This window comes from Neoarius graeffei, chromosome 13 (genome assembly GCF_027579695.1).
Source record: "Neoarius graeffei isolate fNeoGra1 chromosome 13, fNeoGra1.pri, whole genome shotgun sequence".
NCBI classification, from domain to species: Eukaryota; Metazoa; Chordata; class Actinopteri; order Siluriformes; family Ariidae; genus Neoarius; species Neoarius graeffei.
The window spans coordinates 56,246,460-56,263,558 of NC_083581.1; the positions used below are offsets into that span (position 1 = coordinate 56,246,460).

Here is a 17,099-nt window from a genome sequence, read left to right on the forward strand (position 1 = left end):
TTTCCCATCCTTCTTGGAAAAATTGCTAAATCCCAGTCAGACTGGATGGAGACCACTGGGTATTAACAATGGTTGTCTCCCCCCCCATAGATTCTCAGTCTGTCTTGAGAATCTTTGACTTGGCCATTCTAACACACTCCAGTGAAACCTGGCAGTATGCTTAGGATTGTTGTGCTGTTGGAAGAGGAACTTGCACCCCAGTCCCATGTTTCTTGCAGACTGGAGTTTCTTTGTGGATTGCCCTGTAATTGATTCCATCCATTTTGCCCTTGGCCCCGAGTAGTTTCCCAGTCCCTGTTGATGGAGCACATCCCTACAACATGATGCTACCACCACCATGTTTAAATGAGGAGATGGTGTTTTCAGGCTGATGAGCAATGTTGGGTTTTCTGCCAAATCTACTGGTTTGTAACAAAGCCAAAAATGTATACTTTGTGTCTCATTAGACCAGAAAATTGTTTTCATGTGGTGTTCTTTTTTAAATTATGGCTTTCTTCTCACCATTTATATCACTCTTTTAATACATTTAATACTGTTTCCCTTCCTTTTTTGTATATGATTTTTAATCCCACTAATCCCACATCACCTGGAACAGGATGAGTTCCCTTTATCACATCTGCGCCTATGTGCACTTGGGGTGTGCAGTGGCGTGCCTCGGACTGCAACTCACGTGCAGCACCATGCCCAAGCTCATTAGGACTAATTGTCATGCGCCTGTTCCAGATCAGAGCGCAATCACAGCTTGCGCATATAAGGACTCTCCTCACACACAGACTTTGCAAAGTATACGCTCTGTTTCTTCTGTCTGATGTGACCAAGCCATTTGATTACTATTTTGCTATTCTGGTTTCAACTTTGTTTCTGTTTTCCTGACCACATATTGCCTTGCCTAGTATATACTGTTTGCCTATTGCCTGAACTCTACCTCGTTCTGTTTATACTCTTTGCCTCACATTGTGGAATTGTTTGCCAGCTTGCTTTTAATGAAACTCTTTCCACACTTATATCCATCTATCACCCATTCTCATGACACCCTTTTGAGTTTGATTCCTCTAAAGGTTTCTTCCTCGTGTCATCTCACATAGTATTTCCTTGCAACTTCCATCTCTGGATTGCTCATTAGGGTTTTATACCTATATTGAAATCGATACCTGGATTCCTGTAAACCTGATATGTGACCCATTCCATTCCATCCATTATCTGTAACCACTTATCCTGTGCATGGTCGTGGGCAAGCTGGAGCCCATCCCAGCTAACTATGGGTGAGAGGTGGGGTACACCCTGGACAAGTCACCAGATCATCACAGGGCTGACATTTAGAGACAAACAGCCATTCACACCTATGGTGAATTTAGAGCCACCAATTAAATTAACTGCATGTCTTTGGACTGTGGGGTAAACTGGAGCACCTGAAGGAAACCCATGCAGACACAGGGAGAACATGCAAACTCCACACAGGAAAGCACCCGTCAGCCACTGGGCTCGAACCCAGAACCTTCTTTCTGTGAGGCGACAGTGCTAACCACTACACCACCGTGCCGCCCCATGTGACAAGCTCTATTGTTAAAAGTATTATCAAATAAGATCTAATTGAATTAAAAATAAATTGAAAACAAAATGGAAAGTATTGAACTTTCAATCACATTTGGATTGGGAATTGACTGGGAAATACTAGGAATATTTTATTGTTGTTTTACAATTGATGCACAACTGTATGCTGAGATAAGTTGCATATGTACTGTTTTAACATAAATAAGTGGAACCCTGTTCTCTAAATCCAATAAAGTATTCAACATGTTCATGTATCTATTAACAGTAGCCGAAGAAAGAAGTATCTCTGTAATTGTGAATGATATACATGTGAGTCAGATCTTTTAAAAAGAGTTTATTACAGTAAAACCACTGTACTGTATCTACATGCCAACAAAAGGATAATGCAACAATTTCTCAAGTGGCTGCAATGAAATAACAGGCCCACATTCATTAAACTTTTAGAGAAAATATGCAGCCAAATTCACTAGCAAGAAACGACTCAGATACATTTTACAAAATACATTTCACAACAATAAATAAGATAAAAAAAATTCTGAAAGAACAGTAGATTGGGGGATGCTTTAGTGCTACACAGCACATACAATATAGTGGAAACATAATCCAACACTATTGACATGTCTAGTCTATCGCCCCAGTACAAATCAGATTTGCTTCTTAAGATACTCCTGCTTTTTCACTGATCAAAAATCACTGAGACTATATGAACAAGGATGCATAAACATTGACGCCGTGCCATTAGAAACTCCTGGATCATAACATTGTTTTTGCAAATATCACACTGACCCAGCAGAGTACTTTCTCTGAACCACTACCAGACAATGTGGAGTACTGTATGTTCCCAATATGTTCAATAGTTTCATATTTATGTATTAGTTTGTTCCAAGTTACTCAAATTTACAATAAAAGAGACTATAGCTTTATTTCATTTTTCATCTCTATTTTCTCCCTTATTTTCTTTCCTGCTTTCCCCTCTTCTCTGTCTGGAGTTTCATATGCTGGTTCTGGTTGCTCCACCATCGCTGTCTTTTGAGATGTTCCTGTTTGTAAGGGGAGATAATATGTAGATACAGAATTAAGTTTCAAAATCACAAAATATTTTGATACCTGTAGAGGTTAGAAAATAGCTGTTTTACCTTTGAGGTAGTTTCTGTGGAAATAGTGACAGAGCATGAGGGAAAAGAAGAGGACAAATCCAATGCAGCTTGCAACCATGCCACAGACGAGGAAACTATAGCTGCCTTTTTTTTGAATGATCTAGAGCCAATGTCATAGACATAATTAGTCTAAATAATCTAAAACTTGAAAAAAGCCTGGGGCAAATAATAATAATAATAATAATAATAATAATAATAATAATAATAATAAATTTGCACTTCATACCGATCCAACCACGACCTGGAGGACCATTTCACCCATTCCAGCACAGGTCACTATGACAGTGGTGGCACATCCTGAGAAAACAGAGTGATGAGATGTGTGGAGATTTGTTGCATTATGCCCAAAATGTACAATGTATTGAAATATAGTGTTTTGCGTAAATATTCACTCCCTTGAACTTCATCCCTATTTTATAGTGTTAAACCTCGGAGGAGGCGAGTGTAGTTTCCGTCAAAAAGCTTGATGGAAACTACACTCGCCTCCTGTGTGCTGCCCTGAATGTTTCTTGGAAGAGCCACACCACCAACAAACAACTCTGTGGTTGCCTACCACAAATCTCACTGGTCATTAGTAACTGTCGTCTGGCCTTTGCTGGCCATGTGATGCGCCATGATGAGATGGCCACCAAGGTCCTTCAATGGCAACCAGATAACAAACAAAGACATGGTCGACCATCGCTGATGCTTAAGAAACTGATCAAGGAAAATGTTGGCCTGTAAAATGAAGATCTCCTGTTTGCCATGCTTGACCGAACTATCTGGAAAGACTTCACAATGTCACCAACAGGTCTTGGATGACGCAGAATGGAATGGAACGGAATACCTCAGAACTTACATGAGCTTCATTGGGATTTTTGCCATCTAATTTAAAAAATATGTCGAACATTTGAGGGTACAATTTTTTTTATTGTGACAAACATTAACTAAACAAAAGCAAAGAGTTGTTGGATGCAATTAAGTCTTCTGGGATATGGCCCTGTCTGGCTTACCCTTCTCTAAGCAGAGTCCAGGTTATGCCATATTCTAGATTCATGACATATAAGCCCAAATAAGTGCATTTTACTTCCTAGTTATAAAATTGCAAAAATGTGGAAAAGTTTAAGGGAGTGGTGAATACTTACACAATTCAATGAAGGAGGTATTTTACAGACTAAAAGCCAAAATATATAAATAAATAAACAAGAGTTTAAAAAAAACACTACTGAGGTTACTGAACTACAGTGCATTACGGTAATATCTAGAGCTAAGCCTTGAATTTACACTTTGAAGTTCAGTCTCATGATTAATAAGCTGTAGATTATATACTAATTCTAGCCCTCAAAAGAAAAGAAAGAAAGTGATGTGTAATCGAAATATGGATATGTTTGACGTACCCTGGTAGTCTAGAATGTCCTCAGCATAAGCAAGCATGCATGGAAAGATGCTGCTGAGGAGAAGGCCGAGTAAACTTGTCCCTACGAACATGAATGTGCTACTTGTGTAGAAAATCAGCAGTAGCAATACTGTTATTATTACACCAATCTGAGGAACACATCCAGATACAGAGACAGGGTTTAGTGCAAGTGTGTACATAGTAACTGAAATTGTAGAACTATATCAAGACACTTACCAGGCTACACATAAGCAGATACATTGGCCTGAAGCGATAGGCCAGTGGAATGGATATCAACCTTCCTCCAGCAATAGCAGCCCAGAATATACAGGGTAAATAGCCAGCTGTTTTAGCATTCAGTGACATTGGAGATGACACAGCATACGTGTATGCAAAACCAGCATAGGCACCCTATAACCAAGAGTAAGTGTCCGTTACACATGATTCATAAAGCAATATATAGTACCAGTCAAAAGTTTGGACACACCTACTCATTCAGTGTTTTTTTTTTCTCTACATTGTAGAACAATACTGAAGACATCAAAACGGTGAAAAAGCATATGGAACATATATGGAATTATGCATTAAACAAAAATGTGTTAAAAAAACTAAATATATTTCATATTTTAGATTCTTCACAGTAGCCAGCATTTTCCTTGATGATGCTTTGCACACTACTGGAATTATCTTAACCAGCTTCATGAGGTAGTCACCTGGAATGCTTTTCAATTAACAGCTGTGCCTCATCAAAAGATAATTAGTGCAATTTCTTGCCTTCTTAATGCGTTTCAGATCAAACAGTAAATAGTAAATAATAAAAATACAGTAAATAGCCCTATTCCACAACTGTAGTAATCCACATTATGTCAAGAACCACTCAACTAAGTCAAGAGAAATGACAGGAAAACCATTAAATTTGAAGGTGTATCCAAACGTTTGACTGATACTGCATACACTATATGGTCAAAGCTTTGTGAACACTTGACCACCCCATCCATGTGTCGTTCTTCCCCAGACTGTTGCAACAAATTTAGAAGAACACAATTGTATAGAATGTCATTGTATGCAGTCGCATTACAAGTTCCCTTCACTGGAACTAAGGGGCCTAAACATATTCTAGCATGGCAATGCCCCTGTGCAAAGTCCATAAAGATGGGATGCCAACTTTGGTGTGGAAGAACTCAAGTGATCTGCACAAAACCTGAACCTCAACCCCAGTGAACACTTTTGGGATGAACTCTGAAACCTCCTCACCCGATATCGGGGCCTGCTCACACTAATGCTCTTGTGGCTGTATGGGCAAATCCCCAAAGGCACACTCCAAAATCTACTAGAAAGGTTTCCCAGAAGAGTGAAGGTTATTATAAGAGCAAAGAGAGGACTACATCTGGAAAGGGGTGTTCAAAAAGCATATATGGGTGTGATGGACCGGTGTCCACAAATCTTTGGCCATATGCTGTATATATCAATATACACTAACTAATGCCTGCTGCTCACCACAATGCCATCAGTCATGAAGAGAACCAGTCCTCCCAGAACATGGATGCCAAAGAATGAGACAGGACGCTCACGCAGGTTACTGTTCGTGCAGCAGCTGAAAAGGTCTCCATGGCCTGGATAAATGACTAAAGTAATTCAGAAACTCCAAAACATCAAAATGTTAGGACAACCTGTTTAGTTCTTTATCTGTACCTCCAGCTTCTTGGTTTTGTGCCTCTTCACACTCAGTTGTGTTGGTCTCCATGGCCAGCTCATCTTTGTCCATGAGACGTGGAGAGTTATTCGGGCAACACGGGATCAGTTTCTCATAGTACATTAGCACAAACACTGCAATGGGTACTGGCAGCTGGAACAAAAGTAGCAGGATATGAATTAATATGACTTGCTTTTATAACACAAATGGCTCAATTCCACCGTCCTGCCTGGTTCCTGTTTTCTTTAGCTCCAACTACACCTTAATAATGTCCCATAATTATTGTTCTCAGTTTCAGCTTGTTTCAGCTGTCGTGTCTTGCATTTTCTCTCTGTGGCCTGTACATAATCATCTTTGTTTGTCAGTCTGTGAAATGTTTGGATTTTTGCAGCATTCTGAACCTTTACTGCAATTGACAATATAAAAAGGTAATATTATGTTACACCAGAATTTCCCAGTACCATCTACAGGGGACACAGTTGGTGTTCATACAGGCTATGAAGCTTATTGAAGTAATCAAGGACAGAACTCCTGCTATCTTAACTTTCTTGATAATAATAATAATAATAATAATAATAATAATAATAATAATAATTATTATTATTATTATTATTATAATAATAATAATAGGGCGGCACGGTGGTGTAGTGGTTAGCGCTGTCGCCTCACAGCAAGAAGGTCCTGGGTTCGAGCCCCGGGGCCGGCGAGGGCCTTTCTGTGTGGCGTTTGCATGTTCTCCCCGTGTCTGCGTGGGTTTCCTCCGGGTGCTCCGGTTTCCCCCACAGTCCAAAGACATGCAGGTTAGGTTAACTGGTGACTCTAAATTGACCGTAGGTGTGAATGTGAGTATGAATGGTTGTCTGTGTCTATGTGTCAGCCCTGTGATGACCTGGCGACTTGTCCAGGGTGTACCCCGCCTTTCGCCCGTAGTCAGCTGGGATAGGCTCCAGCTTGCCTGCGACCCTGTAGAAGGATAAAGCGGCGAGAGATAATGATAATGAGAATAATAATAATAATAATAATCTCATCTCATTATCTCTAGCCGCTTTATCCTGTTCTACAGGGTCGCAGGCAAGCTGGAGCCTATCCCAGCTGACTATGGGCGAAAGGCGGGGTACACCCTGGACAAGTCACCAGGTCATCACAGGGCTGACACATAGACACAGACAACCATTCACACTCACATTCACACCGACGGTCAATTTAGAGTCACCAGTTAACCTAACCTGCATGTCTTTGGACTGTGGGGGAAACCGGAGCACCCGGAGGAAACCCACGCAGACACGGGGAGAACATGCAAACGCCACACAGAAAGGCCCTCGCCGGCCACAGGGCTCGAACCCGGACCTTCTTGCTGTGAGGCGACAGCGCTAACCACTATACCACCGTGCCGCCATAATAATAATAATAATAATAATAATAATAATAATAATAATAATAATCTTACTGTTAAATAAATCATGATTCAATCTATACATGATGTTCAATTCAAGGCATACTTTAAGACTTAACATGAATATCTTGTCAATGTCCCAAATTTTCCCAAAAGCTGTTTGAAGCAAGATTAACAGAAGATCTCTCAATATCCTACATTAATCAGAGCCATGATCCAGAAAGCATAGGACACAATGGACTGCTCCATGTCTCCTCCAGAATGCTCTGAGTGGTTGAGAAGCATTGGACTCCTGAGGCCTGCTAGACTGTGTCTGAAGTGGTGCATTATTTCCTCATTCTCTGTGCTGTTCATACTGTGACAGTGCTCTGAAAGGAAAGGATCTGCAATCAGGGGGCTCACCAGTGCACCAAAGCCAATGAAGAAATGCAATGCCTAGGAAAAGGGGAGACACAGTGAGGCAGTGAGAACTTTATTGTGTCTAACCAAATTTTGCCCACCTGGAGAGTGTTCAAAAAGGTCTGTCACAATTTAAACATCTGTTTAAAGCATGAATCATTTCAATCACAAAGGATTTTTCCCAAGGTTCTTATTAACAAGTCAAAAACAATTCCACAGAATTACTGCTCAAACTAAATAAATCCATGCATCCATCCAGTTATCTGTACCACTTATCCGTCAGGGCTGCAGGGGAAGCTGGAGCCAATCCCAGCTGATTTCGAGCAAGAGGTGGAACACACCCTGGGCAGCTCGCCAAAATCTGACACAGAGATGAATAACCATTTACACTCACATTCACATTTATGGGCAATTTAGAGTAGCCAGTTGACCTAATCTGCACGTCTTTGGACTGTGGGAGGTTTCAGGAGCACCTGGAGGAAATCCACGCAGGCGCAGGGAGAACATGCAAATTCCATACAAAATGGCCCCAGTTGACCGGCAGGGTTAAACCCAGAACCTTCTTGATGTGAGGCAACAGTGCTAACCACCGCACCATCATGCCAGCCAAACTAAACAAATAATTAAATAATTATTTATTATTAATATTTCTCAAGGGTGACACGGTGGTGTAGTGGTTAGCACTGTCGCCTCACAGAAAGAAGGTTCTGGGTTCGAGCCCAGTGGCCGATGGGGGCCTTTCTGTGTGGAGTTTGCATGTGTGTCTGCGTGGGTTTCCTCCGAGTGCTCCGGTTTCCCCACAGTCCAAAGACATGCAGGTTAGGTTAACTGGTGGCTCTAAATTGACCGTAGGTGTGAATGTGAGTGTGAATGGTTGTCTGTGTCTATGTCAGCCCTGCAATGACCTGGCAACTTGTCCAGGGTGTACCCTGCCTCTCGACCATAGTCAGCTGGGATAGGCTCCAGCTTGCCTGCGACCCTGTACAGGATAAGCGGCTACAGATAATGGATAGATGGATGGATGAATAAAATGATTTATGGAAGTGTATTTATGATAAATAGTGTACTATGTAACATCTACTGAAGTAATACAATGGATCTACATCATGTTTAATATGACTATTTTGTATTTTCCACTAAAATGTATGTATATATAATTTTAATAAAAGTAAATTCAGAGGTCTCAGAGGTACAGTAGATATGTGTGTATGCACTCAAGTCACCTGTAGGAAAATTGCCGAGTCTTTCTGGTAAAGAACCACCAGCTGTATGTTTGCAATTGTATCAATGATACCCATTGCAAGTCCTGACACAGCCATGGCTATGGCTAATTGTAGCACACTATAGCAAAGAGGAATGATGGCAAAGATCAGAGAAATAAGGAGAGAAGACAGGAAGAGAGCAGAGAGTGCACTTAACAACCTGAGAGAGAGAAAGAGAGAGAGAGAGAGAGAGAGAGAGAGCAGTTAATGAGTTATATATATCCATAGCACTGTTACATCTGTACTGTTTATATTCATCTAGTCAAGAGATCATCACATAAATAACAGATTTCAAATTAGGAATAAACTCCCATGAAAGTATGCTGTAGCATTTTTAGAATTACACGGGTCCTTACAAACAGAAATATTACACATTTACCTTGTCAAACATGAAATAAATTAAAGTATTAATGTTTAAAAAAAAACAATATTTAGCCTCTAGGCTTGTCACTATATTTCCACAAATTTAATGGTTATACGTTACACACATTTGCATGGATGCCAGCTACTCTGGGTTACTCTACATCATTTAAAAGTTGATACATTTAAATTGCTCAAGTGTGTAGGTCTAAACGTCTCATTCTCATTATCTCTAGCCGCTTTATCCTTCTACAGGGTCGCAGGCAAGCTGGAGCCTATCCCAGCTGACTACGGGCGAAAGGCGGGGTACACCCTGGACAAGTCGCCAGGTCATCACAGGGCTGACACATAGACACAGACAACCATTCACACTCACATTCACACCTACGGTCAATTTAGAGTCACCAGTTAACCTAACCTGCATGTCTTTGGACTGTGGGGGAAACCGGAGCACCCGGAGAAAACCCACGCGGACACGGGGAGAACATGCAAACTCCACACAGAAAGGCCCTCGCCGGCCCCGGGGCTCGAACCCAGGACCTTCTTGCTGTGAGGCGACAGCGCTAACCACTACACCACCGTGCCGCCCAGGTCTAAACGTCTTTTATTAATTTAAAAAAATCTACAAAACCTTTACCAAGAAGAAGACACGGTGAATAACATCAAATAACGCCATAGTGGATCAGAATCATAATACAGGAACATTGCCTCAATAGCACTGTTTATTTGACTTTGTGAAAGTAAAAATTAAGTTAGAATTTTTAATGTAGAACTAGTTTTGTCTCTTCATAAACTCTAAATGAGAACGTCTTCAGAGGAGAAGAAAACCCCCATTTTCAGTTTCCAGTGTAAATACATACATCACCAAACTCACGTTTTCTTGAAAACGCCTCCAATTGAACTGCCAAAAAGGAGACAGATCTGCTGCGAGAAGAAAACCCAAGTGATCTCCTCTAGCGTTGAGTTGGTCTGGCATTTCAGATCTAATATAGTCGGCCCAAGGAATGCTATACAGAGTCCAAAACTAAAGAACACACTCCAGTATGTCAGTGTGTGCTGCCAGTTCCGTTTGAAAAGTGTAAGAATACGCTCCTCAATAAACATGCTGTCCTTAGAATGAATGAATTATTCAGTGTCAGGATTCTTCGAGATTCTGAGGATTTCCTGCATAGACTGTGTTTGCTCAGGTCTAGACCATCAAAAATTAGCAGGTGATGTTCGATATTTATAGAGCCGTTGAATGTGTCATATGTACAGAAATGCATTTCAAGTTAATACCTGAAAGAGAGAACACATCAGAGCTTTTCTAGACCTATCAATGATTTTCATGTGTGGCATCATGTTGAAATCGGATTCCAGAGGAAACTATTATTTTATGGGTCAATCCCTCTATCCTGTCTCTTACAGGGTTAATTAGTGTGTGAGACTGAAAGGCCCTGAAGTCCTTCCTGTGGTCTGCACAGATTTGAAGCAACTGGAGCATTTGTTATTGACAGTGAATAAATAAAATTAATTAATCCTAAAAAATGACGTATCTGGCTTGTATAAATAAATAAATTAATTAATTAATAATACATACACTGCTATATTGAGGTGATACTTTATTACAGTTTAATTAACAATTATTTGCCAAAGGCGAAGTGAATATCAGTGAAAAATAACCACGATGAAGTCGAGGTTATTATTCACCAATATTCATTGAGCCTGAGGCGGATAATTGTTTTAGTATAAATACACAGGTGACTTTTTTTTATTTTAAAATTGTTTAAAAAATAATTTTTCAAACTTCAAAAGTGACATGCAAATGTAACTAATAAAGGCGCGGCGCAGACTTGTGTCACTTATCTATGCCGACTCACATAAAATAGTTTGGAAATAGATCAAATAAATAACAATTCTAACTTACATTTAAATAACTTTAGGCCAAACTTCGTAGCATCTTTAGTGCTTTTAGGAACAGCGTTTTCTTTCATAATTTGTAATTCTTCCTCACTTGCGGTGACAAAGCGATTGGCTGCCATTTTGCTGAGTCGCTTGAGGTGATTATCGAGAAATAGTCCAAATTTCTTGACCAATCAGCATGTGCGGTTTTCTATAATCACCTGCGTATTTATACTAATCACTATTATTCATACAGAAAAAAATGTACAGAATTGCAATTAAATTAGGAAATGTAAATCTTTCTGGATCCTACTGGCCACTTGAAGATCCTAATGGGACGTGAAATGAATACTTTATTCAAAACAGGAGGACTTGTATAGTAAACCCATAATACCTATTGATTAAAAAAAATCATAGACATGACTATATTTAATATAAACTTAAATATACACTACCGTTCAAAAGTTTGGTGTCACTTTGAAATGTCCTTATTTTTGAAAGAAAAGCACTGTTCTTTTCAATGAAGATCACTTTAAACTAATCAGAAATACACTCTATACATTGCTAATGTGGTAAATGACTATTCTAGCTGCAAATGTCTGGTTTTTGGTGCAATATCTCCGTATAGAGGCCCATTTCCAGCAACTCTCACTCCAGTGTTCTAATGGTACAATGTGTTTGCTCATTGCCTCAGAAGGCTAATGGATGATTAGAAAACCCTTGTACAATCATGTTAGCACAACTGAAAACAGTTTAGCTCTTTAGAGAAGCTATAAAACTGACCTTCCTTTGAGCAGATTGAGTTTCTGGAGCATCACATTTGTGGGGTCGATTAAATGCTCAAAATGGCCAGAAAAATGTCTTGACTATATTTTCTATTCATTTTACAACTTATGGTGGTAAATAAAAGTGTGACTTTTCATGGAAAACACAAAATTGTCTGGGTGACCCCAAACTTTTGAACGGTAGTGTATGGTGTGCTTAAGGTCCTTTAGTAAAATTATACATATCGTGGCTTTTTTAAAAAAAAATTAAATTAGATCAAGATTCATTTGTTCTTTCATCTTGAGTATCCAGTTGATCCTGGATAGCCTGGACATTTGCACATTTGTACAATTATTCATACCTAAGGGCAATTTAGTGTTGCCAGTTCTGCTAATGGCATGTTTCTGGGAGGTGAGAAGAAAGTTGAAGGAATGCCATGCAGTCTCGGAGAACATGAAACACTGCACAGAGCGTAACCCAAGCTCAGGATCAAACCAGAGATCCTGGAGGTGTTAGTCGCTACCCAATGTGTCACTATGCCACATAACTCTAGATTATTACACTAAAACAAATTTTGAACATTTCTCGATTTGCTGCAGAAATAAAGCTGCAGTGGTTCTGTATTTTACATAAAAACTGCCCAAAAAATGCCAAATACATTACCAATAACAATTAAATTCATTATTCAATTCACTGAACACAGATCCAATTTGATAATCTTTATACACTGTAAAAAAAAATCTTGTCAAATTTACAGTGAAAAACTGGCAGCTGTGGTTGCCATTTTTTCACCGTAAAAAATACAGTGACAGTGTATATGGCTTTATGGTAAGGTATATCAACACTTGTAAAAACAACAGTTTGAAAATGTTCAATTTTACAGGTATTCAATGTACAATAATCAATACATAACTGTTAATTTTACGGATATTCATTGTACAATAAACAATGATTCAAAATGATGGTTAGAAGCAATGATCTACTAGACAGATATATATATATTTTTTAGAATTTTTTCACCTTTATTGGATAGGACAGTGCAGAGACAGGAAATGAGCTGGAGAGAGAGACGGGGAGGGATCGGGAAATGACCTCAGGTCGGAATCGAACCCGGGTCCCCGGATTCATGGTATGACACCTTAGTCGACTGAGCCACAACGGTGGGCATTTTTTAAATTTTTTTAACAGGGCAATGATGTAATTTTAACTATCACATTCTGTTTTAGTATTACAGTTTGTCTGTGTTTAAACTACAACAATTTGTAAATTCTACAAAAAAATATGATCAATTCAACATATTCTTACTGTTAAATTAACAGTGGTATTTGGTTAGGAGTTTTACAGTATATTGAAGTAAATTACACACTGCTTCATTGTTTTTGTATTTATAGTTTTTTTATGTCATGATTTTACATAAATTCACTGTTAATTCTACGGACATTTTTTACAGTGTAGGTAGAAACAGAGGAACGTTTCAGTGCAAACATATCCATTAAGGGAAATAAGGAAGCCCTCTCCAGATGAGTGTTTTTATTATTGACACTCATTAACAACCGTAACTCTTTCTCACTTCCTCTTCATGAGTTACCCGGATACAGAGTGTCTTAATGCAGCACACTTTTAACTGAGAACTCCAACATTTCTTATTGCTTCAACATGTCAGTGTTACATTTTAACAACATGTTCCCTGTCAGAGTTACACAAAATCGGAAGTAGCTGGCAGATTAGTTATGGATTGGAGAATGTTCACCTAGTCTCACTGTAAACACAATGATGATTTGTTCGATGACCATGCAGCACACATTTTATACAACAGGATTTGTTTGTAATTGAGGTGTAATAGTTATGTTGCACACGGGTCTTTCTACAGTTCGGAATTCTCTTTTTTTTTCTTTTCCTACATATAACATGCTGGATTTCAGGCTTCAGATTTCAGGTTCTCAGATGCCACATCAAAAAAAAAAAAAAAAAAAATCAGATAATCAATTTAAAAAAAAAAAGAATCTACTGTTTTCAATATATTGAAAACAAGTCAATCATAAAGTTTCCATCATAAATTTCTTTTAGCAAACCACATATTTATGATACAACTACAGAGTTATGTATCTAAGAGGAAAAAAAAAACAAGAAGCAAAGATCCTTTAGTTTTGCAATTCATCCATAGTATTGTTAACCATTTACACTTGGCGAAGGAGTGGACATTTGCTAGGGAAAGGGGATGCAAGGATACATTTTTTTTTGTCTCCTTGCCATACAAAATGGGCAAGCGTAAGGATCTGAGCAGCTTTTATAAAGGTGAAATTGTGATGGTTAGATGACTGGGTCAGAGCACCTCCAAACCGGCAGGTCTTATGGGTATTCCTGGTATGCAGTGGTTAGTACCTACCAGAAGTGATCCAAGGAAGGACAACCAGTGAACTGGCGACAGGGTGATGAGTGCCCAAGGCTCACTGATGCAAATGTAGAGTGAAGGCTAGCCCGTCTGGCCTGATCCCACAGAAAAGCTACTGTATCACAAATTGCTGAAAAAGTTAATGCTGGCTATGGTAGAAAGGCATCAGAACACACACTGCATTACAGCTTGCTGTGTATGGGGCTGTGTAGCCTCAGACCGGTCAGAGTGCCCGTGCTGACCCCTGTCCATCACCAAGAGTGCCTACAATGGACATATGACCATCACATCTGGACTATGGAGCAATGGAAGAAGGTAGCCTGATATGATAAATCATATTCTTTTACATTATATGGATGGCCGGGTGTGTGTGCATTGCTTACTTGGGGAAGAGATGGCACCAGGATGCACTATGAGAAGGCAGCAAGCCAGAAGAAGTAGTGTGATGCTCTGGGCAATGCTCTACTGGGAAACCTTGAGTCATGGCATTCATGTAGGTGTTACTGTGATGTGTACCACCTACCTAAACATTTTTGCAGACCAAGTACAGTGGTGCTTGAAAGTTTATGAACCCTTTAGAATTTTCTATATTTCTGCATAAATATGACCTAAAACATCATCAGATTTTCACACAAGTCCTAAAAGTAGATAAAGAGAACCCAGTTAAACAAATGAGACAAAAAAAAAAGTTATACTTGGTCATTTATTTATTGAGGAAAATGATCCAAAATTACATATCTGTGAGTGGCAAAAGTATGTGAACCTTTGCTTTCAGTATCTGGTGTGACCCCCTTGTGCAGCAATAACTGCAAATAAACGTTTCTGGTAACTGTTGATCAGTCCTGCACACCAACTTGGAGGAATTTTAGCCCATTCCTCCGTACAGAACAGCTTCAACTCTGGGATGTTGGTGGGTTTCCTCACATGAACTGCTCGCTTCAGGTCCTTCCACAACATTTCCATTGGATTAAGGTCAGGACTTTGACTTGGCCATTCCAAAACATTAACTTTATTCTTCTTTAAGCATTCTTTGGTAGAACAACTTGTGTGCTTAGGGTCGTTGTCTTGCTGCGTGACCCACCTTCTCTTGAGATTCAGTTCATGGACAGATGTCCTGACATTTTCCTTTAGAATTCGCTGGTATAATTCAGAATTCATTGTTCCATCAATGATGGCAAGCCGTCCTGGCCCAGATGCAGCAAAACAGGCCCAAACCATGACACTACCACCACCATGTTTCACAGATGGGATAAGGTTCTTATGCTGGAATGCAGTGTTTTCCTTTCTCCAAACAAAACGCTTCTCATTGAAACCAAAAAGTTCTATTTTGGTCTCATCCGTCCACAAAACATTTTTGTAATAGCCTTCTGGCTTGTCCACATGATCTTTAGCAAACTGCAGACGAGCAGCAATGTTCTTTTTGGAGAGCAGTGGCTTTCTCCTTGCAACCCTGCCATGCACACCATTGTTGTTCAGTGTTCTCCTGATGGTGGACTCATGAACATTAACATTAGCCAATGTGAGAGAGGCCTTCAGTTGCTTAGAAGTTACCCGGGGGTCTTTTGTGACCTCGTAGACTATTACACGCCTTGCTCTTGGAGTGCTCTTTGTTGGTCGACCACTCCTGGGGAGGGTAACAATGGTCTCGAATTTCCTCCATTTGTATCCATGTGACTGTGGATTGGTGGAGTCCAAACTCTTTAGAGATAGTTTTGTAACCTTTTCCAGCCTGATGAGCATCAACAACACTTTTCTGAGGTCCTCAGAAATCTCCTTTGTTCATGCCATGATACACTTCCACAAACATGTGTTGTGAAGATCAGACTTTGATAGATCCATCCATCCATCCATTATCTGTAGCCACTTATCCTGTTCTACAGGGTCGCAGGCAAGCTGGAGCCTGAACATGTCAGCCTATCCCAGCTGACTATGGGCGAGAGGTGGGGTACATCCTGGCCAAGTCACCAGGTTATTGCAGGGCTGACACAGAGACAAACAACCATTCACACTCACATTCACGCCTACGGTCAATTTAGAGCCACCAATTAACCTCATCTGCATGTCTTTGGACTATGGGGGAAACCGGAGCACCCAGAGGAAACCTATGCAGACACGGGGAGAACATGCAAACTCCACACAGAAAGGCCCTCGCTGACTGCTGGGCTCAAACCCAAGACCTTCTTGCTGTGAGGCGACAGTGCTAACCACTGCACCACCATGCCATCCCAGATATTTAATATTGGATCATTTTCCTCAATAAATAAATGACCAAGTATAATATTTTTTTCTCATTTGTTTAACTGGGTTCCCTTTATCTACATTTAGGACTTGTGTGAAAATCTGATGATGTTTTAGGTCTTATTTATGCAGAAATATAGACAATTCTAAAGGATTCACAAACTTTTAAGCACCACTGTACATTCCTTCATGGCAGCAGTATTCCCTAATGGTCATAGCCTCCTTCAGCAGGACAATGCACCCTGCCACACTGCAAACATTGTTTAGGAATGGTTCGAGGAACATAAAGAGTTCAAGGTGTTGACTTGGCCTCCAAATTCCCCAAATATCAACCTGATCAAGCATCTGTGGGATGTGCTGGCCAAACAAGTCTGATCCATGGAGGCCCACTTTGCAACTTACAGGACTTAAAGGATCTGCTGCTAAAGTCTTGGTGCCAGATATTAGAGCACACCCTCACAGATCTTATGGAGTCCATGCCCTGACGTATCAGAACTGTTTTGGTGGCACTGCAGTACCTAAACAACATTAGGCAGGTGATTTTAACGTTCTGGATGATCGGTGTATACACACTGTATAATGTTTTGTAAGAAATTTTGGTTTCCATAGTGAAAAAGCTTGTGTTTTCAAAAT

The 17,099-nt window shown here is 39.9% G+C and overlaps 2 protein-coding genes across 3 annotated transcripts in view; one reads left to right on the plus strand and one right to left on the minus strand.

Moving 5' to 3' along the window:
* Positions 1 to 2,463: 2,463 nt before the first annotated feature.
* Positions 2,464 to 10,294, minus strand: mfsd4ab (major facilitator superfamily domain containing 4Ab). Its single transcript, XM_060936672.1, has 10 exons — positions 10,065 to 10,294; positions 8,792 to 8,990; positions 7,368 to 7,604; positions 5,776 to 5,929; positions 5,581 to 5,696; positions 4,321 to 4,494; positions 4,085 to 4,232; positions 2,935 to 3,005; positions 2,688 to 2,808; positions 2,464 to 2,591 (listed from the first exon to the last, which is right to left on the minus strand). The coding sequence occupies exons 1-10, from the start codon at positions 10,292 to 10,294 to the stop codon at positions 2,464 to 2,466; spliced, it is 1,578 nt and encodes a 525-aa protein (XP_060792655.1).
* Positions 3,219 to 17,099, plus strand: part of uba3 (ubiquitin-like modifier activating enzyme 3) — a 102,898-nt gene continuing 89,017 nt past the window's right edge. The window contains exon 1 of one of the 2 annotated variants that reach the window (XM_060938089.1): positions 3,219 to 3,228. The gene's annotated coding sequence lies outside the window, so the exon portion shown is untranslated. The remainder of the gene's footprint in view (positions 3,229 to 17,099) is intronic. The other variant, XM_060938090.1, reaches the window with a different exon arrangement.

What these genes read in the sequence shown, in the direction of transcription:
- mfsd4ab (XM_060936672.1), bottom strand. Translation starts at nt 10,294, where the DNA reads ATGTTTATTGAGGAGCGTATTCTTACACTTTTCAAACGGAACTGGCAG. An exon ending in GGAGGCGTTTTCAAGAAAAC is followed by an intron (nt 8,991 to 10,064) that starts GTGAGTTTGGTG and finishes TCTCTCTCTCAG; the next exon opens with GTTGTTAAGTGCACTCTCTG. An exon ending in ACTCGGCAATTTTCCTACAG is followed by an intron (nt 7,605 to 8,791) that starts GTGACTTGAGTG and finishes CCCTTTTCCTAG; the next exon opens with GCATTGCATTTCTTCATTGG.